The 27,011-nt window shown below is 42.8% G+C and overlaps 1 protein-coding gene across 1 annotated transcript in view; it reads right to left on the bottom strand.

The window, feature by feature from the left end:
* Positions 1 to 27,011, bottom strand: part of CHD6 (chromodomain helicase DNA binding protein 6) — a 169,067-nt gene that overhangs the window by 6,688 nt on the left and 135,368 nt on the right. Inside the window, exons 25-34 of the mRNA XM_040330292.1 lie at positions 26,787 to 26,890; positions 24,203 to 24,329; positions 24,012 to 24,066; positions 22,010 to 22,076; positions 21,646 to 21,859; positions 19,536 to 19,744; positions 13,668 to 15,122; positions 4,709 to 4,860; positions 4,164 to 4,361; positions 98 to 541 (exon numbers count right to left, since the gene is read on the bottom strand). Coding sequence (XP_040186226.1) covers positions 98 to 541; positions 4,164 to 4,361; positions 4,709 to 4,860; positions 13,668 to 15,122; positions 19,536 to 19,744; positions 21,646 to 21,859; positions 22,010 to 22,076; positions 24,012 to 24,066; positions 24,203 to 24,329; positions 26,787 to 26,890 — 3,025 coding nt within the window. The remainder of the gene's footprint in view (positions 1 to 97; positions 542 to 4,163; positions 4,362 to 4,708; positions 4,861 to 13,667; positions 15,123 to 19,535; positions 19,745 to 21,645; positions 21,860 to 22,009; positions 22,077 to 24,011; positions 24,067 to 24,202; positions 24,330 to 26,786; positions 26,891 to 27,011) is intronic.

Here is a 27,011-nt window from a genome sequence, read left to right on the forward strand (position 1 = left end):
CCAATTTCTACCACAGATCTTTTATACTCCAAATTGACAATCACAGGCAAACTATTCTCAGCCTGCTGGATGTGTTAATGCCGACTTGTCGTCTTACCACAATTCCTGCGTGCATTCCCCTGTCCTTTAGGAACACAAGGTCCATCCCTTCAACATTTTTTCTCCTTCCTCGTCTTCTCCGGAGGGCAGATTCCTCTCTGCGTAGGCTTCCATTTACAATCTGCCCTGTCACAGGGTGGATGAGACCAGCCTGCAGGATTCCCGACAAGTCCATTCCCAGGGAGCTCTGCAGACCGCCTATTCCTGCCACCTTGGGCGTACTGCTGTTGATGGAGTAGGCTGAGCTGCTGGCTGTAGATTGTTCTCTGCAAAGCTCCATGGCAGTCTCTCTCCAGCCATTAATAGCTGCGGAGCTCCTTCCATGTAGTGAATTGAGATGCTGGGAAACCCGGGGCTTAATGTCTGACCGCTCACCGTCAAACTCAAATGCTTTTCGAGGCTTACGTTCATCGTTGCAAAATGTTGGAGCAGTTATCGCTTCCTGCAAAAGTAAAGAATTAAGGTAAAGAAGATTTTAAACTTTAATATAAGACCTGCACAACACTCCTTTGCTGCTGTGATTCTAGCACTCACAAGTATACACACTTGACATCCATTATTCCCATGCTGTTTGCTTGCAGTCTGGGTTACTTAAAGTATAACTAAAAGGCAAAACTTTTTTTGTTAGTTTTGGATGTAGTGGAGGGGGATTAGAACACCGGTCATTTTTTTATGGCCGTCTGTGCCCCCATTAGGGAGATTCACCCTCTCCATTTGTCCTGTTTACCATTACCATTGAAAGTACAAGAAAATCCCAAAGTATGGGTTGTCTTTAAAAGATGGGAAATCTTCCAATGGGGAAACTAGTTCTGGTGACCTGGAGGTTTCCAACAGATTCCATTTGTTTGCAGGGATTTCCTCTCAATACCTGTTTTGGCTATGGGACAGGAAGCAAAAGGTAAATATCCCCAATGAGACACAGATGGCAAACAAACCTTACAGGGGTTATAACTAGGGTTGTCCCGATACCACTTTTTTAGGACCGGGTACAAGTACCGATACTTTTTTTCAAGTAGTCGCCGATACCGAATACCGATACTTTTTTTAAATGTGTCCCCAAATGCAGCCATGTCCCCCCCATATGCAGCCATGTCCCTCACATATGCAGCCATGTCCCTCACATATGCAGTCATGTCCCTCTAGCCATGTCCCTCACATATGCAGCCATGTCCCTCTAGCCATGTCCCTCACATATGCAGCCATGTTCCTCTAGCCATGTCCCTCACATATGCAGCCATGTCCCTCACATATCTAGCCATGTCCCTCACATATGCAGCCATGTCCCTCACATATGCAGCCATGTCCCTCACATATGCAGCAATGTCCCTCTAGCCATGTCCCTCACATATGCAGCAATGTCCCTCTAGCCATGTCCCTCACATATGCAGCCATGTCCCTCTAGCCATGTCCCTCACATATGCAGCCATGTCCCTCACATATGCAGCAATGTCCCTCTAGCCATGTCCCTCACATATGCAGCCATGTCCCTCTAGCCATGTCCCTCACATATGCAGCCATGTCCCTCACATATGCAGCAATGTCCCTCTAGCCATGTCCCTCACATATGCAGCAATGTCCCTCTAGCCATGTCCCTCGATGCGGCGGCGCGATGCGGCGGCAGCGGCGGGGGGGGGGAAAGTATTCTATTTAGGTATCGGGGGTATTTGCACGAGTACGAGTACTCCCGCAAATACTCGGTATCGGTCCCGATACCGATACTGGTATCGGTATCTGGACAACCCTAGTTATAACCCTCCCTTACTCTATTCAAAATTAATAAAAGTTCTGCCTATAGTTCTACTTGAAAGTGGAACTTCACCTAAAATTGGAAGTTCTGCTTACACCCCCCCCCCCTCCTTCCTTATTGTAAACACTGGGCCAGATTCACGTAGAATCGCGGCGGCGTAGCGTATCCTAGATACGTTACACCGCTGCAATTTTTCATCGCAAGTGCCTGATTCACCAAGCACTTGCGATGAAAACTACGCCGGCGGCCTCCGGCGCAAGGCGGGCCAATTTAAATGGGCGTGTGCCATTTAAAATAAGGGTGCTCCCGCGCCGGACCTACTGCGCATGCTCCGTTTCTTAACTCCCGCCGTGCTTTGCGCACCGTGACGTCATTTTTTTGAACGGCGACGCGCGTACTTCCGTATTCCCGGACGGCTTACGCAAATGACGTTAAATTTTGAATTTCGACACGGGAACGACGGCCATACTTAAGACAGCAATACGCTTGCTGACTAAAGTTAGGGCACCAAAAAAAAAACGACTAACTTTGCAAACGGGAAACTAGACTAGCGGCGACGTAGCGAACGTGAAAATCCGTTGTGGATCCGCCGTAACTCCTAATTTGCATACCCGACGCTGGTTTACGACGCAAACTCCCCCCAGCGGCGGCCGCGGTACTGCATCCTAAGATCCGACAGTGTAAAACAATTACACCTGTCGGATCTTAGGCATATCTATGCATAACTGATTCTATGAATCAGTCGCATAGATAGAAACAGAGATACGACGGCGTATCAGCAGATACGCCGTCGTATCTCTTATGTGAATCTGGCCCACTATTTTTTACAACTGCACTTAAAAAGGAGGTTGGTTGTCACAAACAGTAATAATTAACGAAAGCACTTGGTGCAGTCTTTGTCCCCACTGTCAAGACTTCCCATCCATTCATATACCAAAAAAGGAAGTGATGGAAAACCTAGTCAGTGGGATCATAGATCGCATATATAATTAATTTAGGCTTACCTGTAGGTTAAAGTGATTGTAAAGGGTTTACAACCACTTTAACGTAATGTAAAAATTTGAGTTTACTGCTAAATATTATATACTGTAATGATCCAGATAATTCTTCAAAGTTCTAGTAAAAGAAGGATACCGGATTGGCTGTCATCAGGATTTTTTTTATACCCCTCATTTCACAATGCTGTGTCTGGTGACTATATAATTTATACAGATAAATCACTAGTAGATATTCATAAAAAGGAAACTATACCATTAAAAATCACTGTGTCCTCCAGCTCAATAAAAGCCATTTGAAAATGAAAGAGGGTTTACCCTTCACAGGCCACTTGTAAGCAACAGGACTTTTTGCTCACTGTGGTTTAAAACATTGGGTTAATAAAATATGGGGTTTCAGATATAATAGCAAATGAACAGAGCAGAGATGATAGGTGCCACTGGGTGTCTTAGACCTTGTATAAAATAATCAAGTCCATCCATATAATAGTCTTAATAAATTAAGTGTCCATGAACCATAACATTCACCAAGTCTCTAGGAGGATCCTACAGGATCCAAGCACTAGGGCAAGCTTTTAATAAGAACAGAAGCAGGATTTATAAAAACAGGCAAGGAGAAGAAAAAGAAGACAACGTAATGCTACTTGATTGGCAGATAAAAGACAAGGGGCAACTCTCAGAGTAGGATTTAAAAAGTATCATCGTGTGTGTAGAAAACTGGGATGTCGGCCCCGGATGTTTATCCTGGGGACCGCCAGGGTCCACTGCCGCATTGGGAAGACCGCGTGGCAGTCATCCACGAAGAAGCCAAGATAGCGTTGGAGTGCGCCGTGGTCCTCAGCGGATACGTGATCTTGTTACCGGGAGGGAGGGATCATGGCCGAACCTGGGCAAGCGCACCCTTTCATCAGGCTGGTACGAAATGCATTTCCTTCATACTGGTGTTGTAATCACATACGTGCTGCGGACTACGTCGCACTCCAGTGCTATCTTGGCTTTCTCATGGATGACTTCCACGTGGTCTTCTCAATGCGGCAGTGGACCCTGGCGGTCCCCAGGATAAACATCCAGCACCGACATCTCGGTTTTCTTCACCTATTTATACGAGTTGTCCCTGGTCTTTTATCTGCCAGTAAAGTAGCATTACTGTCTACACTTAGAGGCGCTTTTTCTTCTCCTCCAGATATAATAGCACCCACAGAGCAGAAAACTGTCCAAACTGCCACAACCAGATTTCATCAACTGCATAACACTTCAAACTGCGTCTAGCCATTAAATGCCTCCCCTATTAGTTGTGTTTAGTCTTTTTACAGTAAACTTGCCTTGTGTGCATGTGAGCTGGGGGAGCCATTGCTGTAATTTTGTGCTTCTGAAGTGCTGTAGTTGCTCCTTACTGGTGGATTGCTGTGTAACACCGACGGTACCATGCACTGTGCTTCAAACTGCTGGCTCGAGGATGGCCACTTCCCCTTCAGAACCGAGTGGCAAATGTTGTCTATTCGGTTAATAATCACTCGATCCTACAAAGCGAGAGCGCATGGTTATTATATATTGAGTTTTAAAGAAAGTTGGACGACTTGTAAAAACATATACTATAAAATACTAAAACTGAACAAAAACGTTAAATTTTGCATTTAAAAAAAAAAAAATCATCATGCTTACTTTAGAGACTAATTACCGAATTAAAATAGTTTACAATTTAGCAACCAGTTGAGACTTCTACATTTAAAATGCAAATAAATAAATAATAAACTCAAATGTCAAGCAATAGATACAAAAGAATAATGTCTCATAAGTAATATCGCAATAATATGAATTTGCTGAAAGGTAAAACAGAGAAAACGAGAGTAAACTTCGGCTTAAACACCTTTGGCCACTCGGAGAAGGAATATAGGGTTTTTTCCTGCAGAAGCTGAGCAATGGTAGGTGCTCGGCCATCATGGAAGTCCTGCGTCACTTCCCTCGCAGTGGATATCGAGCAGCTTTTTACCTCTTCATCAGGATATTTATCAAGAAGGTCTACAAAAGATAGGATGGAATTTTTTTTAAAAGAAAACTCAAGAGTAGAGGGAGCAAGGAGAAACAGGGATGTAACATTCATTGAGCTCAAGTAGTTGAACATCCTAACTTTGACAATGCACCATAAACAATCCCTATCTTTTGGGTTTGTTTTCTAAACTTTTCATGCTTTGCCTCATCTTAGCTCCGCCGATTTCCTGCAGCCTGCTTCAGCCACTTCCTTTCATGCTAAATTATCTGAAGGAACAAGCATTGGGAATTTTTCTTGTACGATAACAGAAAGAACGATTTTAGTTTAATCAGTACAGTATTTGTCCGTATTTTTTTTTTAATAATAATCGAGTGACCAAGACCGCTCAGATTAAAAGATATATTACAAAACAATACAATACATCAATGAAAGTCGTATTCTGCCTTACGAGAATTTTTATAACTTTAGTAACCTATTCATTTTCAATATGAGATTAGTGGAAAAATATGCAGCGCTAAAAATTCTTATAAAGAACAAATTATGCATCAATGTGATGATAACACAATAACCTGTGAATAAGTGTCCATTTGAAACAACCAACACAAAAAGAAAACACAAAGAAAAGAGTCCATCAATAGGGGGTGTATGACCACATCCTCATCTTTGGAAAAACTTTCTGCACGGTAGAATCAGAAATAGATGGAATACTCTTACCAGATGACACGGATCTGCTTGTCAGCGACAACAGATCACAAAGGCATGTAAGGGATCGGCTCGGCTCTGCTCGGCTGGATGATGGTACAGTGGTAGACTCACCACGGGGTATCCTGTTGGATGGCTGTAAGCCTGGACTGGAACCTCACCGTAGGTGTACTCGCTCCAACTCGAATCCGTGGACAGGAACAGAGGGTCCGATTCTTTAAACGCCAACTGGTGATACGAACAGTGGTGTCCACTGATGCAAGGTGCACACTGGTATGGAGTTTTGAAAAAACTTTGCATCCAAGCAAGTCATGCAGGGAAGAGAAAGAAAACAATGCTCCGGATGGTGCAGGTAAAAGAGGGTAGGTTTTATTGAAATAAAACCAATAACATGAAAGTGATCACTTCAGTATAAAATTGAATAAAAGCAATATGGGGTGCAGGTATAGCAAGCCCGACGCGTTTCGTCCAAGTGGACTTCAACTGGGGCATCTACCTTCACCCCCATATTGCCACATATATATAATAAAATTGCTTAGTCAAACCGAGTGGGCGGACCAATCAGGTAAGCTCGGTAATTAACCAATCGGATCCGGCAGTACTCCTGACCCAAATGGTTACCAATCATCAATCAGCTTTTAGAAAGACAGGAAATGAGTAAACAAAACCTTATCTAAAAAACATACAGTTACAAAAAAGGAAAACAGATATTACACCATTCCCATTGTGCAACCTGTGTTAAACTCATGAATTCATTATGCAACCTGTATTAAGCTCATGGACTCATATCGGTGATTATTTTGAATGAACAAAAAGAAGGGGGAAGTGAAAAGTGGGGAGGGATGTTTGCCACCTGTATCTGGGCTGCAATGGATACTCTCCACCTTCCTGTTGAATCGGTACATATTGGATCCTCCCATGGATCCAGGCTAACCTGCAGCAAATGCAGGAAGTGTTGACCAATGTCCTGTCTGGGGACACAGGCCAGTGCGCCGCTCGATCTTCCTTGCAGCGCTAGCCTGGCGTCCCCAGACATCCCAGAACCACCCTGGAGCGCAACGCCCATGTGCGGATTCACGCCGCGCGTGACGTCATCGCGCGACGGGAAAGCACACGGCGCTCAGTGGCCAATAGGAACGCGGCACCACTAAACACATGGCATTCGATGGCCAATGGGAGCGCGGCTCTTCTGACGTGTGGATCTAACAGAAAAGCGCCGCGCAACCATGTCCATCAGGGTATTAATTTAAATGTACTGGCAAAGCTGCCAGACACTTAACATATGAGCGATAAAGTGAAACCTTCTACGCTCATACATGCGGCCAATAAAATGATCATCCCTGCGTGCTCCTATATTAAAGTAAAACGTGCATGGGGAATAGAGCGTGAAAAAGGGGGAAATGTCGCCCTCAAGGGGGGAAAAAAGGGCAGCACAACCCCAGGACCTTTTACACAAAAAACATGTGTGATAAAGTGCAGAAAATATGTATATCTATGGGCTATAACTATACATCTCTCAAAAATGTAAAACATATAAAAATGTGAATCAGAAAATAGTTGCTGGATCTATTAAGGATCACAGTTAAACTAAAAATATTTTTTTATAAACTCTGTGGTTTGCAAAACACAAAAAAGACAAAAATAAATTAAAATAACTCAAACCTTAATAAGATTAGGCCTTGTTTATGAATGAATTTATATCCCATTCTACGTTCATACCGAATGGTTGGTATGTGCGTAGTTCATGTATCCAGTATGTTTCTAACTGCGATACACCCCGTATGCGGGATTCACCTCTCCAGTGGGGTACAAAACGATCAATAACCAAAAACTGAGTCCCATGGGGATTTTTGTCATGATATTGTAAATAGTGTCGTGGAACACTATGGTTAGCTATGGATGTTAGCTATGTGCTCATTCACTCGAACTGTAAAGGTTCTAATAGTCCTCCCGATATATTGTTTCTTGCAAGGGCAAGTTAAAAGGTAAACAACGTATCGGGTGGCACATGTCGTGAAATGTTTCATCTGGTATATTTTAGAGGTGGTCGTAGACTGGAAAGTTTCACTTTTCCGTCTGCCGCTTGTGTTGTGCAGACACACATTACACCTGCGGCAGGGGAAAAAAGCCTTGCAGTCCTGAAAAAAGGTGACCTGTTTCGGGGCATCAATAACATTCGGGGCTATCTGTCCTTGAATGGATCTGGCCCCCCTAAAAATAACGCCCGCCCTATCTGGTATGACCGGACCCAAAACTCTGTCATTTCTTAGAACACCCCAGTGTTTTGCAAGTATTTCTTTAATTTGCCTGGACTGGACAGAATATGTGGTGAAGACGAAACGCGTCGGGCTTGCTATACCTGCACTCCATATTGCTTTTATTCAATTTTATACTGAAGTGATCACTTTCATGTTATTGGTTTTATTTCAATAAAACCTACCCTCTTTTACCTGCACCATCCGGAGCATTGTTTTCTTTCTCTTCCCTGCATGACTTGCTTGGATGCAAAGTTTTTTCAAAACTCCATACCAGTGTGCACCTTGCATCAGTGGACACCACTGTTCGTATCACCAGTTGGCGTTTAAAGAATCGGACCCTCTGTTCCTGTCCACGGATTCGAGTTGGAGCGAGTACACCTATGGTGAGGTTCCAGTCCAGGCTTACAGCCATCCAACAGGATACCCCGTGGTGAGTCTACCACTGTACCATCATCCAGCCGAGCAGAGCCGAGCCGATCCCTTACATGCCTTTGTGATCTGTTGTCGCTGACAAGCAGATCCGTGTCATCTGGTAAGAGTATTCCATCTATTTCTGATTCTACCGTGCAGAAAGTTTTTCCAAAGATGAGGATGTGGTCATACACCCCCTATTGATGGACTCTTTTCTTTGTGTTTTCTTTTTGTGTTGGTTGTTTCAAATGGACACTTATTCACAGGTTATTGTGTTATCATCACATTGATGCATAATTTGTTCTTTATAAGAATTTTTAGCGCTGCATATTTTTCCACTATTGTATTTTCAATTTTTGTCATATTGCTTGTGTGGCTGCTCACTTGATATTTTAGATCAGCGCAGTATTTCCCCCTTTTCACAATATGAGATTAGCCTGCTCTCCCCCTACCCTCTGCCTATGCCTGCTCCTGGCTCGGATTCCTAGACAGGCCTGCCCCAAACATGCCCACACCACCCACCCTGCAGTCTTCCAGAGCTTGTGTTCTTTGACACTCCTCTATATAAGGGTTCTAAATCTCCACCACTGCTACCATTTGGGCATGTCATAGATGATCTAAACCCCCCCCCCACCCCACCCTTGTTGTTAATCGGTTATATGCCCATAGCATTTCAACATACCTTAATACAAACATCCAAAGGTTTATCTCTACTTGTTTTTCCTTTATTGACTATTTGGCCTAACTCGATCCTCCCAAACTCCTTTTATTGGCGACAAACTTTTACCCTTAAAAATCTTCATATGCAACATTTAAAAAAATATTCTACCGGTTGCATGTTTTGAGTTAGAGGCGGTCTAGGGCTAGAATTATTTGCTCTCGCTCTACCAATCGCGGTGATACCTCACAGGTGTGGTTTGAACACCGTTTTCGTATGTGTTCGCTTCTGCACGCAAGCTCGGTGGGACGGGGCGCGTTAAAAAATTTATTTATTTTTTCTAATTTATTTTACCTTTTATTTTTACACACACAAAAAAAAACAAAAAAACACTGTCTCTTTTATTCCTATTACAAGGAATGTAAACATCCCTTGCAATACAAAAAAAAAGCATGACAGGACCTCTTAAATAAAATATCTGGCGTTAAAAGACCTCAGATATCATATTTACAAAAAAAATATAAAAAAGAGCTATGGGCGGAAGAGACGTTTTGACATCGCTTCCGCCCTGCAATGGTAGGGAGCCGGGTGGGGGCCACCTTCCCCTCATTCAGATCTATACCACACATGGGAGCGGACATGATTGCCTCTGCCACTGCCGGCAGCTCCGATAAGTGGCGGAGGGCACCAGAGCACGGCAGGAGGGGGCTCCCGCCACCGAAAAAAGTGATCTTGTGGTGAAACCGCCGCAGAGACCACTTTTATCTGAAAGAAGAGCACCCGCTGAAGAAGTTGATAGCTAGCTGCTGCCATAACAATGATATCCCTCTTCAAACAGCCGACGTATAACGACGACAGTCTGCCATTAGCGGTTAAGACCATTGGGTGAAAGTGACGTGAGACGTCACTTACGCCATTCAATGTTATGGAGCCAAGCGGGGGCCATCTTTCCCTCACTCGGCTCCATGTTTGTCAGGTTAAAAGGACGCGTATGTCTCCGCTGCTACAGACGGCTCAGGTGAAACGTGGAAAACCGCCACAGAGATCACTTATCTGAAAGCCAGCTGCTCGCCATTGTTGAAAATACCCGAGTTATGGCATCTGCTGCCATAACTCTGATATTAAGCGTAATAATACCGATGTACAATGACAGCAATTTGCGCCAAATGGTTAAAAAGGACCTTGATGACAGGATTACCAACAATTTATGAAAGCTGCAAATTAAAAATGTTTTAAAAACGATTATTTTACAATTGCATAAAACATGTTAAAACGTATAGCTCCAATTATGGTGATTTAGAATATCAAGTTTCAGCTCAGTATTCATTTTCGATTTCGATTTTTTAACATGATTTAACATGATTAACATGATTTAAATGTCACAAAATATAGAAAGAAAAAAAAAAATCATTTTTTTTGCAATGATAAAATTATGCTTTTTGAGCTAAAATAACCATAGCACGAGCATGTAAATGGACTGTTATTGATGTCATATCGGGGAAACAAAATATCCTGGATTATTAATGAAAAATTGTCCAGCATTCGCAGAAACAAGCTAGATTTGAGAGCGTTTGGAACCCCTGAATTGCATATCTCCAAGCTCCCTAGACACTGGGTCACCTTGCGAGGAGAGGCCTGGACTACTCTATTCTGAACTTCTACTTTTTGCTTTTCTCTTTTTAATTTCTCACTTTATTTTTGGTTTGGTTAATGTCACATGTTAATAATTATTTGTTGAAATTTTTGGGCGCCAAGTCGTCAAAACCTACGGGCTTATAGCCTTAGGAAAATGGTCATGCCAACAAGTAGACCTGGATTGCTAGGCCTGAAACTTTTTGTAGCAGTTTATTCTGTACAGTCAGTCGGTCAGGGCCTCTGATCATTTTGGTTAATGCATCCTTGTTTTGACGCTTACCTGATAATGTTCAAGTATAAGTTTCTTGTATTGTGCTTAAAATTGTTGTAAAATGTATTGAAAAGAAAATTATGCCATTTGTTATATTTATGTAGTCGGTTATACTATATATGCTCACTGTACCAGTAAAGTCTCGAATTAAAGTCTTAAGATCTTTTCATGTTAAGACGTACAGTAATATGAAAAGGTATTTGCCCCATTCCTGATTTTATTTTTTGCATATTTGTCACTGAGTCAGAGCAAACAAATTTTAATATTGCACAAAGATAGAAAATGCAGTTGATGGTTTGATTTATTAAGGGAAAAAAGCTGTCCAAACCTGCTTGGGCCTATGAGAAAAGGTAATTGCCCCCTAAGCCTAATAACTCGTTGTGCTACCCCTGGCAGCAAAATCTGCAATCAAGCATTTGCAATAACTGGCAAGAAGTCTTTCACATTGCTGTGAAGGAATTTTGGCCCACCCTTTTGCAGAATTGTTCTAATTAAGCCACATTGAAGGGGTTTCCAGCATGAATGACCTGTTTAAGGTCATGCCACAGCATCTCAATCAGATTTAAGTCTGGACTTTGACTAGGCCACTCCAAAAAAAAACCTTTTTTTTTGAGCCATTCAGAGGTGGACCTGCTGCTGTGTTTCGGATCATTGTCCTGCTGCATAACCCAAGTGCGCTTGAGCTTAAGGTGATGAATTGATGGCCATTGTCTTTCAGGATTTTCTGGCAGAGCGCAGAGTTCATGGTTCCATCAATTATGGCAAGTCATCCAGGTCCTGAAGCTGTGAAGTAGCCCCAGACCATCACACTACTACCACGTTTGACTGTTGGTATGATGTTCTTTTTATCAAATGTGGTATTAGTTTTACACCAGATGTAACGGGAAGCACACCTTCCAAAGTTCAACTTTTTTCTCATAATTCCACAGAATATTTGCCCAAAAGTCTTGGGGATAATCAAGATTTTTGTTGGCAAATGTGAGACGAGCCTTTGTGGTCTTTTGGTCAACAGTGGCTTTCGCCGTGGAACTCTCCCATGGATGGCATTTTTCTCCAGTCTCTTTCTTATTGCTGAATCATGAACACTGATCTTAACTGAGGGAAGTGAGGCCTGCGTTCTTTAGATGTTTTTCTGGGTTCTTTTATGACCTCCTGGATGAGTTGTCGTTGTGTTGCATTTGTGGGAAATGGCTCTCACCATGGTTTGCTGGATCCCCAAAGCCTTAGAAATGGCTTTGTAACACTTTCCAGACTGATACATGTCAATTGCTTTGTTTCTCATCTGTTCTCGAATTTAGATTGCTGCATAATACATTACTTTTTGAGATCCCTTAGCGTGCTTCACTTTCTCAGACAACTTCTATTTAAGTGATTTTTTTTCATTTAGCAGCACTGGCAGTAATCAGGCCTGGGTGTGGCAAGTGAAATGTAATCACAGTTCATTCATGATTTAGCAAGGGGGCAATTATTTTTTCACATAGGCAGGTTTTGACAGCTTTTTTCCCTTAATAAGTGAAATCATCATTTAAAAAACTGCATTTTAGATTTACTCAGGTTATCTTTGTATAATATTAAACTTTGTTTAATAATCTGAATTTAAGAGTTACAAATATGCAAAAAATAAATCAGGAAGGAGGCAAATACTTTTTCACAGCACTGTATATATTTTAAGATTTTTTTTCCCCCTTTCTTAACTTTAATTTTTATTTTTTTTTACAGTTTTACAACATACAAACATACATCAAAACACGAACACTAATTCTACAAACTATATATTGTAAATCTCTCATTTTAAAAAAATCTCCAAATTATCAATAACAAAACAATAAATAAATAAAAAAGGGAAGAAAAAAATATATATTTTAAGAATTTAAATTTACATAATATTTAAATGGCCCAATGCAATAGTTGTGCCAGGCAAAAGCATACTTTATATTGATCTATTGGAAATTTTCTGACATACTGGCAGAACAGCAGTGGGAGGACTGGCATCACAAGGCTTTAGAGCCCAAATTTAATGAAACTTCCCTCGGTCTCTATTTTTTTCCCACTTTTATTCTTTAACTTCATAATAGTGCAACTTAGAAGGTACAAGATTTCATAACATATTGGGAGCAGCCTGGTTGTACAGTGTTTGGCAATGTTGACTTGCAAGACCGAAGTTCAAGATTCAATTCTCATGCGTTAACATATTTCCTATGTCCAACCAGGGAAAGGCAACAGGTTTGCTTTAAACCAGCAATAAAAGCTCCAGCGTGTCTAAATTACAAACTCCGATCTTACCAAAAATGATAACTGTAATGATACATTCTTCAAAACTTTCTACATTTAAATTGCATTGTTTATTGTGAAAATGACAGTTGCAGTTTGGGAGTTAACCACAGGGGGCGCTGTAACATTTAGGGTTCACTTTGTGTGCGTTTACAACTGTAGGGGGGTGTGGCTGTAGGACTGACATCATCGATCGAGTCTCCCTAATAAAAGGGATCACTCGATCGATGCGCCGCCATAGTGAAGCACGGGGAAGCCGTGTTTACATATGGCTCTCCCTGTTCTTGAGTCGTCCCGGATCGCTCCCTGAGGCTTACCGACCGCCGCATGTACCGGGGGGGGGGGTCAAGCAGAGGACGTGCCATTCTGCTGATGTATATTTACATGAGGCGGTCCTTAAGTGGTTAATGACGTATTAATAAAAACAGAGCTGTACGAATCTGTGCCCCATTTCTGCCTCGAGTGCCACACTATGTTCATTTTTTTAATACTACAGAGCAGTCATGACTAAGCCCAAAACATAAAACACATAACACTTACAAAAAAATATTAATGCGTTATGTGATTAAATCATGTCCCCATTCATAACACACAATTTTGTAAAAAGTTAAGTCTTTGCCGATTACTTACCTTTACAAGTGCATTCCTCCTCCACATTCTCCTTCTTAACTTCACAGTCTTCCATTTTTAATTTTCCATCAGAAGTAGATGGGGATCCCTCAGCCAGTTTTTCATCTGAGACTTTAGCTCTCAACTCCTCAGTGCTTTGCTTTAGGAGGCCAGAAAGCATTTGACTCGTTTTGTGTCCCAACTCCAAGGAGTCTTTGCTGTCCAAGGGATGAACAACACAATCCTGGTCTAGCTCCAAGACCTCACCATGAACACTCAAGTCCTTTACTTTGTGCTCTTCAGAAGTTTCTTCCAAAGCAAGATCCTTCATGTCATCTAGTTCCTTCTGCCATTTTACAATGGGGTCATCTTTAATTTCTTGCAGCTCGGCTCCCCATTCCTCTTTTTCTTCGACTGGAAGATGGCTGCAGTTTGGACTGTCGGGACCGTCTCTCAATATGCAATCTTTGTCCTCATTGAGACTGGGGCTCAGAGTTGAATGTACAAATGTTTTGTCCAAAAACTCCAGATCCAGGCCCAGGGACTGCTCAGCAGTTTGGCCGAGATCAGTACAAAAATGATTATCATTTAAAGTTTTTGTGCCCCTCTGCCCAATACTTGGCTGTTCATCCTCCTCTACCGACAAGCTGATATGGTTTTCGCTGCTGTTAAATGGTTTGCCCAGGTTGCTTTCTTGGACTTCCAAAGGATCCTCCTGTTCACTGGTTCCCAGGAAACAGTCTCTAGAAACAGGCTCCTCACTTTGTGATAGGTTGTCCACCTTGGTCTTATTGAGAGAGTAGTCATTTGGCTCAGACTTTTCCTCTAAGCCTAGAAAACGTTCCTGAGCAAGGGAGCTCTGTTCACTAGTGCTGGCTTGAAGAAGAGAGCTGTTGCAAGATTTCTTGTCATACATCATGCAGATGAGCGCATCAGGCAAAGAGCACTCATCGTGATTGTTGGTCATCATCTCGCCAACTCGGGAGGAGAAATTGCCACCATTTTTAGGACTGCAGTCAGGCCTTGCGATGGGCTCTTCCACAGCTTCAATTTTAATCTCATTTTCAGTCTCCACCTTTGTAGAATCAAATGTCCTCTCCAAGAGGCAAGTAGCAGGTTCATACATCTTGGAGCCCATCTGGTAATGGCAACACATATTTTCGCTGCCGCTTCTCTTATGCTGAGAGTAATTCCTATAGGCATCCAAAAAAGACAGCTGAGTATCATTCATGATGTAGTAATCCGTACGGCTTAGCCCATGCTTGGCCGTGCCTATTAGAAGGTCTCTATCGTGTTTACCACATTCCCACCACACAGGAAGGTAAAGGCTAGGCCTACATAGTTTAAGCCGCTCATTAAGCTGTGGGTGCCTCAGAACCTGTTCTCGAACTTTGCGAAGAAGTTCTATTCGATACAAAGTTCTTGCTGCACGTTCTTCCGTTATTGGGTCTAAGTAAATGGAGGGATCAGCAGAACCTGCAGAAATGAATGCACAGCAGATGTCATTGTTTATTAATATTTAATAAGAATACAAGAATGAACATCAAAGACGTATATAGCCGACAACATCCCTAAAGTCAATTGTTAAGAGGAAGAACCCCCCAAGGTTGGGACTTTTAAGGCAACAACAAATAATATATGAATAAAGATTAAACAAGTTATATAAAATATACAAAATTACAATATTAAAAACATTGATGATGTAAAAATACTTGGGTGCCCAAGAGGAAGTCCAGAAGGCGTTTTGGGACGCTGTCCGTCCCTTCGCCCGGAGCTAGTATCCAGACCAGGGTCACACTGTACAATATAAATTAAATAAAAATCAATTTAAACAAACTATACATATCAATATTAATCGTCTGCACAAAATGGTCAACAGAAAAAACAAAACAATCACACAGTGCAAAAATTATACCCAATCACTCACATCATCATGAAAATTAGTGGTTGAACCGGCGAACCATCAGAAGTAGCGACACGGAAGTATTTCCTGCGCCACTAGGACACAGGAGTTACCGCCGGTCCAATCACAAATTTTCATGATGATGTGTGTAACGGAATGACCCGTGACACCCAAAGACTTTGTGAGGATGGAGGATACTCCTGTGTCAGCGTCACTGATAACTCTTGGGTCTGAGTCCACTCTGTGCCCTTTGGGCATGGGGTGGCAAGTGAATCATAATTCATGTATTACATTAGATGGGACATCACTGATAGTTCGTATTGCAGGATTTTGAGACACTGCAAGATGTTGGTTAATTGTGACCCCAACCAGTCAATAGTGACTCATCTCTCTGTGAAGACTGTTAATATGTTAAATAAGGCTAGCTTTTGAAAGGCCTTTAATTGTGTGATAACACTGTCTAAAACCTATTGATGCTCAGAGGTGTGAATAGGTGTCAAGCTGCATGCGGAGACGAAACGTCTGCCTAGGAAACTCAATGTGTGATGGGTTTGTTTGTTATGCTGTTAATTAAGGAATGTGCAGTGATTAGACATGATAATTATAGGCAGGTGCCAACCTGTCTAGAATGTTTAAGTAATTAGCCTTAGTGTGTGATTAGGGGGGTGGAGATCTCATTGTTGCTTTAATGCCTGGTACTGTATAAAAAGCTGAGAAGAAACCATTAAAGTATCTTTACATTTGAAACCAGAAGCACAGAGCTGTGTGTCTCGTGTCTGGGGGGAATTCTTATGAGTCGGGTCCTGTTGGTTGGAGTGTCGATAAGCTGTCGTGGATGGTGTGGAAGGTCGTAAACGGTGGTGACCGTTACAATGTGATTGGGTATGATTTTTGCACTGTGTGATTGTTATGTCTCTGTTGACCGTTTTGTGCAGACAATTAATATTGATATGTATAGCTTGTTTAAAATTATTTTTATTTTATTTATATTGTACAGTGTGACCCTGGTCTGGATACTAACCCCTGACGAAGGGACGAACAGCATCCAGAAACGCGTCGGACCTTCTGGACTTCTCAGGGTCACCCACGTATTTTTACATCATCAATGTTTTTAATATTGTAATTTTGTAGAACTTAATAAATCTTTATTCATATATTATTTGTTGTTCCCTAAAACTTTAATGCCTGGTACTGTATAAAAAGCTGAGAAGAAACCATTAAAGTATCTTTACATTTGAAACCAGAAGCACAGAGCTGTGTGTCTCGTGTCTGGGGGGAATTCTTATGAGTCGGGTCCTGTTGGTTGGAGTGTCGATAAGCTGTCGTGGATGGTGTGGAAGGTCGTAAACGGTGGTGACCGTTACAATGTGATTGGGTATGATTTTTGCACTGTGTGATTGTTATGTCTCTGTTGACCGTTTTGTGCAGACAATTAATATTGATATGTATAGCTTGTTTTAAAATTATTTTTATTTTATTTATATTGTACAGTGTGACCCTGGTCTGGATACTAACCCCTGACGAAGGGACGAACAGCATCCAGAAACGCGTCGGACCTTCTGGACTTCTCAGGGTCACCCACGTATTTTTACATCATCAATGTTTTTAATATTGTAATTTTGTAGAACTTAATAAATCTTTATTCATATATTATTTGTTGTTCCCTAAAAGTCCCAATCTTGGGGGGTTCTTCCTCTTCCCAATTAATAGATGCACTTTTAAGAAAGCACATTGTAAATCCCAACATAATTTCTGAGGGCCAAGTACATATCACACAAACCAAGTTTTTTTCTGTGTCTAACATAATTGGGGGCACTTGATCTACAGAATCTCTTATTTTACAGCCTGAAGGAGACTCCCATTGTTTGTATTTCACCTACACAATTGTGTGCATACTCACCAATATCAGGGAGGCATAGACAATGCCTATTTATTTCTGAAAGCCAAGTAAAGACCATACAGTCCATATGTTTTCATGGTCTCACATATTTGGTGCCACTTCTGCAGAGCCACATGGTTATTTTATTATATGCCCTGAAGGAGACCCATTGTTTGTATTTCACCTACAACATTGTATGTGCAAACTCACTAAAAACAGGGAGGCCTAGATAATGCCCATTTGTTGACCTTTTTTTTCTGTTCAAATCAGGTCTGTGAACATGCAGATCTTTCTCACAAGTGACAGCATAGTGCTTGGCGAATGGCCCAACACTGTCATATAGGGATGGGAAGAAAATATTCAGCCCTGTGTGTCAACTGAAATGACTCAAAACCTATACAATGGTTTTATGCATAGCTACTGGCAGCTGCATGGGCAAAGCACAGCAAAGCATTAAAGGGTTAATCCACTAACTTTTGATAATTTGGTTAGGAATTAAGTGGGTTGAACCATCTGCTGGCTTCTCGTATCTTTCCGGGCTCCAAAGATCAGAATTACCTACCTTTACTGGCAGTATCAGCAAGAATAAGTTAAAAACTTTTGTGACATAACAAAAAGCTCAAATGTAATGGCCATAGCAGGCAGTAGTAACCTCAAGTACAGATAACAATACAAAGTAGGCTGGCCATACATTATACACATTTCTTATTCTAATTTAGGTTTACTTTCAACTATGTAGTGCAAGGGCCTGCCTGACTGCATAAAAATTGAAAGTTTTTAGGTTTCATATATGGTTTTGGTCAATCTAAAGGAAAACTGTACAAGAAACTTGTGTAATGTATGGCCAGCCTAAAGATATATGAAGTTTGTGTGCCACTCAACCGCCAGTATCCATCTGAAATTAAAGTGGTTGTAAACGCTTTACAACCACTTTAACCTACAGGTAAGCCTAGATTAAGCCTTATCTGTAGGTGCAAGAAATATCTCCCAGACCTGCATGGTCTAGGAGATATTTGCAAATCGCCGTATGGCCATTTGTTCTGCGCCAGTTATAAAGGGCACACTGTGCCCTTTCTAACTCGGGTCATGCCATAAGTGGAGGGTGAGCGCGGGAGTGACGTCATGTGACTCCGGCCACTCACAGAGCCAGAGTTCGCGGCCCCGGAAGAAAGAGGGGTGAAGAATGGCCGCTACTCGCGAGGAAGACAGGGACATCTCAGGCTTCTCCTGCAGGTAAGTGTCACATAATGGGCTATTATGCGATTCATAGTAGCCCATTATGCATTACCTTTGCAGGGAAACAAAGAGGAAGTAACACCCATCAGGGTTTACTTCCTCTTCAATCACTTCCTTACCGTGCTATAGCTAAAAGACAGCTACAGTGCGGCTCTGTTGTTCCGAGAGGGTGTCCATGGACATCCTCCTGGAACGCACATCCAGAGTGCTCTGTAATCGCAGTAAAGGGCTGGTCACAGCGGCCTTTTACAATGTGATCAGCAGTGTCCAATCACAGCTGATCACAATGTAAACAAGCCTTGCTGGTTATCGGCAGTACGTTCCTCACGTGGAAAGGAAAGCTGGTAACTGGCAACCCTGACAGGGGACATGTACACAGATAATCAGGGGCACTCATTATTACTGCAGCCCCATCAGTGTTGCATATCGGTGCCCATCAGTGCTGCATATCAGTGCCAATCAGAAAAAGAGAACATTTTTAGAACAGAAACTAAAAAATAAAAAAAATAAAAAAAGTTTTTTTCAAAATGTTCTGTCTTTTGTTTAGCAAAAAAAAAAAAAACCCCAGTGGTGACTAAATACCACCAAAAGAAAGCTCTATCTGTTTTTTTTTATTAATATTATTATTATTATTATTATTATTATAAAAATGCACGAGTGCCTGCACAATTTTCAAAGTGCAATAGCTCTGAAAGCTGAAAATTGGCCTGGTTAGGAAGGGGGTATATGTGTCCAGTAACAAGTGGTTAAAGTCAGTATGGGATTGGACAGTGTTATTTTACTAGTTACATGTTAATTATTTTTACTCATTATGCTTCATATTGGCCAGAGCGGAATTACATCAAAAGTAATATCGACTTATTTCTCTTACCATCATCTTTTCTGAGGGGGAGTCGGCACACATTTCGGCACATGGCCACAAAGCTGTGGAAGTATTTTTCTAAGCTCTCGTCTGTCTTTTTATCAAGACGGGACAGTGCACGGAACTGTGTCCAATCGAAACACTTCTTATCTGCGTCATAGATGACTCCAAAAGAGGACACTGTTCGATAGAAGTCAGCCTGCTCCCTTCTAGTCCACCTGGGAAATGAAACAGATGTGTAACCTTTATACTGTGAAAAGCACCTTGACATTATACAGGATATTTAATACCAATCGACTTTCAAAAGCATTTTGCAAAATGTGGTATATGCCAAATCCTAACATCTATACCAATAAACTAAAGCCAAAAAGAGGAAAATGCAATTGCTTCTTGGAAAAAAATTACGGATTACTCTTTAAAACCTAGAACGTGCAACTACAATGGAAAGAGCATATGCTAGTGGAAGGCAGACATTGAAAAAAAATGTGGGGGGTCAGTCTCAGATTATAAGGAGGAGATACTGTCATCATTTAATGTGATACCCTCACAAGGATCAGCTAACGGACTTCAATACAAGAAGTTAGTGCGTGTAGCATTAGGAAGGAATACCTTGTACTAGCAAAGGTCATGGAAAGACACAACGATTAGAAAACAGCAGAGAATTGCTTCATTTAATTTATAACATATATAACATATATACATATATATTTTTTTTTACAGAATACACCAATCAAGATAAATACTACATAAATCAATATGTAATCTAAAAAGGTATTGTATAGTTCTGAATCTCAAGATGCCATAGCCAAGATGGCCAGATACCCTTATCATTTATAAAACAAGTAACATTAAAATATATATATCTATTTACCCATCTAATCAAAATAAATTTTAAAGGGGTGGTTCCCCTAAAAATAAAGTTTTGACATTGCATTTGCTATAATAATTACAATTAGAATCGGCTGGTTGTATGTAAAAATTACCTCCGTACGTAGCGTTTGTATTATTCGTTCCCACCGCCACTTCCGGGTACGATGCTGGCGGTGGGCGTTCCTTATTGATGGACAGGCATCCGACCGACGCATCCATCGCGGCACGAGATGCCGAAAGAAGCCGAACGTCGTTGCGCATGCGCCGTATAGAGCCGCACCGACGTTCGGCTTCTTTCGGCATCTCGTGACGCGATGGATGCGTCGGTCGGATGCCTGTCCATCAATAAGGAACGCCCACCGCCAGCATCGTACACGGAAGTCGCGGTGGGAACGAATAATACAAACGCTACGTACGGAGGTAATTTTTACATACAACCAGCCGATTCTAATTGTAATTATTATAGCAAATGCAATGTCAAAACTTTATTTTTAGGGGAACCACCGCTTTAAGTGTATTCTTTTCAAAAGTGTTTTTAAAGTGTTTGGTAAATGCTGGATAGTTACCGCCTGACTTTCTTATAGTCTCGGGGAGGAACACCCAAAACTCCCAGGTGGACAGACCAAAAATGATGGCGGGGGATGTTACACAATTGGAACAATCATGATCGAACACGCAAAAAGCTTAATCAGCCCAGCAGGCTACACCTTTCACTGAGGCTTGGGTTCCCATATATGCAAACTGAATCTGCTTTAAACCACATCCAATTCGCATGGTGACCAGCTCTCAACGGTGTGGTTTCAAAAAGGGTCCTCTTCGTTGTCCGGTTCAGGTGCGAATTCAGGCAAGAATTTGCCCCTGAATCGCACCTGAACTGATGAACAGAAACGTACCAGATCCCGGACTGCAAACTGCAGCCGCCCATATGTGAACCCGGACTGAAAGTTCATGTTTGGGTGGAAGCTTCCTCTACCAATCAAAATGTATTTATCCTTTTTGCCCAAATGTTTTTTGTGAGGCATACTAGCCCATTATGGAATTGCCTTCCAGTTTTTTTTTTGTTTTTATTTCATCAGCAGTGGTTTACAACCGCTTTAAGATTCATTAAAGCTCAAGTGAAGGAAAACTTGTTGCCCATCAGACTTTACCTTTCATTTTACAATCTACTTTTATTCTACAGTACACAGTAGAAAAACGACAGCTTTAATATGCGCTAGTCTCTGACAAGTAGAAGAAAACAAACCCATACCTTTTCTGCATTTCTTTCATGATAGGGTCCATCTCTACCCTCCTGACCATCTCATCTTGCAGCCAATAGTTGTGGTTGGTGGGAGCCAAAATCTCTGGCCGAGATAACTCCTTGCGGTTGCAGCGCTGGTATACAGTTATTAGTCTTCGCAGTCTTGCAGTCAAGGCTGAGGCGACGGGCCACAAGAGTTTGTCTGATTCAGGGCTATCCTGGGCTTCAGACATCACAGGAAACGGGAGCAACAGGAGCATGGCAACAAAAAAAGCAAGAAACAAATGATATGCATCATGTGATAGAACTACTGACCACTCTACTAGCCAAAAACAATGGCAACAACAGATGTGGTCACTGCTCATATTCTCACCTGTACTGCTTTCCTCGTCCACCTGCTCCTCTGTGTTCTCCTTGACACTTGTGTTTTCCTGCAAAACCTACATAGAACAGTTAAAAATATAACATAATCCATGCCTGGAAAATATACTCCATCAATAAATAAGCTGCTGTCTGTTTAAACTAGAGTCATCAAGTGTGAACTGGGGGACATTTTTCCCGCCCCCCCCCCAACAACCGCCTTAGGGGCCTGGTAAAGGAGTAGGACCCAGAAGATAAACACCTGCCCAAATCCAGACTTGCGCATTACAGCCCACAGATATGCCCACTCAATGCTGCCAAAGGCTTTATGGGCGTCAAGTGACAAGTGCCCCATCACCCCTATTATCAGCCCTAGATTGTAGATTTATGGCGCTATATTTTATGGGCATAAAACCAGCCTGATCAGAATGTAAAATGGAAGCTATGAATTTATTTAGCTTCAGGACCAAAACTTTTGCCAGGATTTTAATATCGTTCTGCAGGAGCGAAATAAGCCTATAGGAGCCCGGGTCTAAGGGATCCTTTTCAGGTTTTAACAGTAGTACAATACTTGCCCTAGTCATGTTTAAAGGCAGTCTATATATCTCTCACTTCATTAAACACTTGAAGTAGATGGGATAATGTCTCATCAGCATACAACTTGTATACTTCAGTTGATATCCCATCCTCCCCTGGTGCCTTTGAGTTAGGCCCCTTTCACATTGGGACATTTTTCATGCGGTACAGCGCTGAAAAATCATGCCCTGTACTCTTCAATGTGAAAGCCCGAAGGCTTTCACACTGAAGCGGTGCGCTAGCAGGAACGCTCCAAAAGTCCTGCTAGCCGCATCTTTACCGCGGTATAGGAGCGGTGTGTTCACCGCTCCTATACCGCGCCTTCCCATTGAAATCAATGGGAAAGCGCGGTAATACCGCTGTAATACCGCGGTAATACCACCGCAACGCGGGCGGTATTAACCCTTTTTCGGCCGCTAGCGGGGGTTAAAACCTCACCGCTAGCGCCCGAATATCGCGGTAAACACGATGGTATAGCCGCGCGACAAATAGCGCGGCTATACCGTCACCGCGGCTGACGCTTCAGTGTGAAGCCAGCCTTAGGGAACAGGTTGGTCGTTGCCTATAATGCCTCCACTGTTAAGGGAGCATCTAGCAGCATACGCGAGGAGGCAGATAGGTATGGCAATGGAATGTATCGTAGATAGTTAAAGGGACACTAAAGGTTCCCGTTTAAAAAAAAATTGAAATAACAAATATGTTATACTTGCTTCCACTGTGCAGCTCGTTTTGCACACAGTGGCCCCGATCCTGGTCTTCTGGGGTCCCTTGGCGGCTGTCTCGGCTACTACACACATCAGCTAACCCCCTTCATGGGAAGCACTCTTTCAAGGGGGTTAGCTTGGGGGGGGGGGCGCTCCCGTGATACAGCCGGCGGCCATAGCCGTCGAATGTATCACACGGCCCCGCTCCCCACGTCATTGCATGTGATTGACAGCAGCACGAGCCAATGGCTGTGCTGCCATCAATCTAGATTGGCCAGACTTGACTTCCTGGGCAGCTAGCCAACCCTCCCTATTTGCATCTGAAGGGTCAAGTATAAATTGGGCCTCCAAGTAACTAACCAGCTGTGCCACCTGTTCACCCTGGGCAGCCGTTGCCTTTTGATGGCTTGAATTTCAGAACTGAAAATCCCTTGCAGGAATGCTTTACAAGTCTCCCAAGTGGAGCCTATACTTGGGTGCTCCACATGAACTTGCCAAAGCTCCGACATTCTGGTCCTGATCCTATCGTGAGATGGGATGTACACGCACACGCACACACACACTGAAAAGTCTTCTCAAAGATTGGGTATTTGTATTTAGCCCTTTGCGAATGTTTTAAAAAATGATTGAGCTTCAGATTTTAATTCAAATCCAGGGCATAGTTTGCGGCATTTGACAAGGTTTACAACTTGTATTGGGGGACATGAGCCTAAACATTTGATGCACCCTTCTCACCTCCTGCTGTCCCTCCTGTTTGTCCTCATTATTGTCTTCTTTCTCTGTGCCAGATCTGTACAAAAAAAAAAAAAAATCACGATTTGACTATATGGATGCATCGTTTTACTTTTATATATGCAAAAATGCAGCATTTACAAGTCATAAAAAACACACCTACTAATCAATTTGTAAAAAACTTGGTCACCTACCTTTCTACTAGGTCATGACTGACATCGTGAACTCCATCAGCAGACAAGGCACTCTCATCCGGCTTCCCCACCTTCTCCAAGAAGCAGAGGGATGGATCTGCTCTCATGGCACAGTAACGCTCATACCCTTTAGAGGACAATGATTTTAATATCAAATACGAAAAAGCACATTCTTTATGTTTTAATTCACAAGTCGTTAAAAGATATTTTAGAATTACCATTGATATAACTGCCTGATATTATATCTATTCATAAACCTCTGAAAAATTGAAATCAAACTAAAGGCCCGTACACACGATTGGACTTTTTGACAACAAACCTCCGACGGACCTGTTTTTGCAGACAATCCAACCGTGTGTACGCTCCATCGGACAAACTTTTTCATCGGACAAATGTTCGCTGTCAGAACAGACAAACTTTCCGGCAACAAGTGTCCTACGTCAGCTAATCCGATCGTTTGTACACAAGTCCATCAGACTAAAGTCCAAATTACAAACACTCATACTGAGAACCAATGCTAAAGATCAGACAACAATAGCAGAAGCTGCCCAAAGGGTGGCGGTAAAGAGCGGAAAAAACACGTAGTACGTCTATTACATCACTATGTTCGTGTTTGTTGGCTGAAAAGGCTGTGTGTATGCATACCAAGTTCACAACCAACGTGGAGCAAAATCCACGGAAAAGTCAGTTGGAAATCCGATCGTGTGTATGAGGCTTAAGAGTAAGCTATTATGAAGTGACAAGTTATCTGGCTCTATTTCAACACACAAAACTGCCAACACAACATGATTTACACTCTGGGAAGCCCTGCAAGGTAAAATGTTCAGGCAGCTCACATGAGCAGAGAACATGGAGCGTTATGTTGATGTGGTGGGGTAATGTTCTTTAACACTCCAAGGGACAGGCAGGTGAAAATGGAGCTTGCAGCAGTAGCTGTGAACTGTGGACTAGTGTGTGAATCAAAAGACTGACTGAAAAGAGTTGCAAATCTCTTAGCAAGTAAAGCAGTTTACCTATATGTTCACTTGGTTATTTAAAGCGGATGTGCCATGGGAACAAAATATTAAAAGCCAGCAGCTACAAATACTGCAGCTGCTGACTTTTAATATTAGGACACTTACCTGTCCTGGAATCCAGCGCCGATCGCAGCAGAGCACGAGCGATCGCTCGTCACTCTGCTGCTCCCCCCGCCATCCACGCTGAGGGAACCAGGAAGTGAAGCGCTGCGGCTTCACTGCCCGGTTCCCTACGGCGCATGCGCGAGTCGCGCTGCGCCCGCCGATTGGCTCACACGCTGTGTGCTGGGAGCCGAGTGTTCCCAGCACACAACGGGCGACAGACGGGATGTGACGGAATGCCCGTCTTTCGCCCGTAGCGTGTGGCCGGAAGTGGGTGCAAATACCTGTCTTTAGACAGGTGTCTGCACCCCCCTCCCCCCTGAAAGGTGTCAAATGTGACACCGGAGGGGGGGAGGGTTCCGATCAGCGGGACTCCACTTTAGGGTGGAGAACCGCTTTAACTGGGCATTTTAGCTGCATGCCTAAACTTCCATTCTTAAAGTGGTTGCAGAAGGTTTTTTATCTTCATGCATTCTGTGCATCAAGATAAAAAGCCTTCTGTGTGCAGCGGCCCACCTCGGCCCCCCTAAAACTTACCCGAGGTCCATCTAGATCCAGCAATGTTGCATAGAGACTCAGCGGTCTGGGATTCCCCTCCTCATTGGCCCAGACAGCAGCGTTGTGCCATTGGCTCCCGCTGCTGTCAAAGTCAGGAAACCAATGAGGCGAGAAAGGGGGCAGGGCTGGGCCGCTGCTCCGTGTCTGAATGGACACAGGGAGCTGTGACTCGGCTCAGGTGCCCCCATAGCAAGCTGCTTGCTAAGAGGGAACGCAACAGGAGGAAGGGGCCAGGAGCACCAAAGAGGGACCTGAGAAGAGGAGGATCTGGGCCGCTCTGTGCAAAACCAGTGCACAGAGCAGGCAAGTATAACAGATTTGATATTTTTTTAAAAAATTAGACTTTAGTATCACGTTAAAAAGAGAGGTTTTCAGAGCTACCCAAGCAAAGAGCTGCAGACTGTCAGCCACAGCTCTCTGCTCTGCCCCATCCTCCCTCACTGGAGTGCTGGGCTGTGGAGGGGGCGGCCAGTTTAGAGCAGCTTGCCGAGAGGCTGAGCTGGGTGTCAGTCCAGGCATTTGGCAGATCCGGACTTTGACACGATGATGCGGTGCCTGAACTGACATTGGTGACGTCAGCAGGCAGAGAACAGAGTTCAGACCGCTCTCTGCTGAAAACGGGTCACAGGAGTGCAAAACGGACTGCACTCCTGTGATCCATAGGAGAAGTGCAGCCAAACAAGCTTTGGCTATACTTTTCCTTTAAGGATAAGTTCATCTTAAACATCAATAATTGCTATACAACAAAGCATCTCAGTTAAGCAGCTCTTACTGTATATCCTCAGTGGTATTTTTCAGATACATCTGCGTATCGGTCACCATAAGGACACAATGCTGTTTAACAATACAACTCGTGTACAAGCGGGGCTAGTCCAGGAGTAAGGAATCACAATGTGGGACATACATACCATGCTTAAAAACACCAAGCAGTAGTGATTTGTCAGCTTCAGAATCCCACCAGTCCACAGGTATTTCTACATAGTCTATATCAGGTAACATTACATCCAGGTCCCTGCAATAAAAAGCAGCTGAATATAAATATTTCAAGTTATCACCACAAGAAACAAAAGATTGGATATGAGGCTGTGTTATTATATCCATCAAGAACTGCCCTCATCCTGACCATTGCATTT

Source organism: Rana temporaria, chromosome 12 (genome assembly GCF_905171775.1).
Source record: "Rana temporaria chromosome 12, aRanTem1.1, whole genome shotgun sequence".
In the NCBI taxonomy this organism is placed as follows: domain Eukaryota; kingdom Metazoa; phylum Chordata; class Amphibia; order Anura; family Ranidae; genus Rana; species Rana temporaria.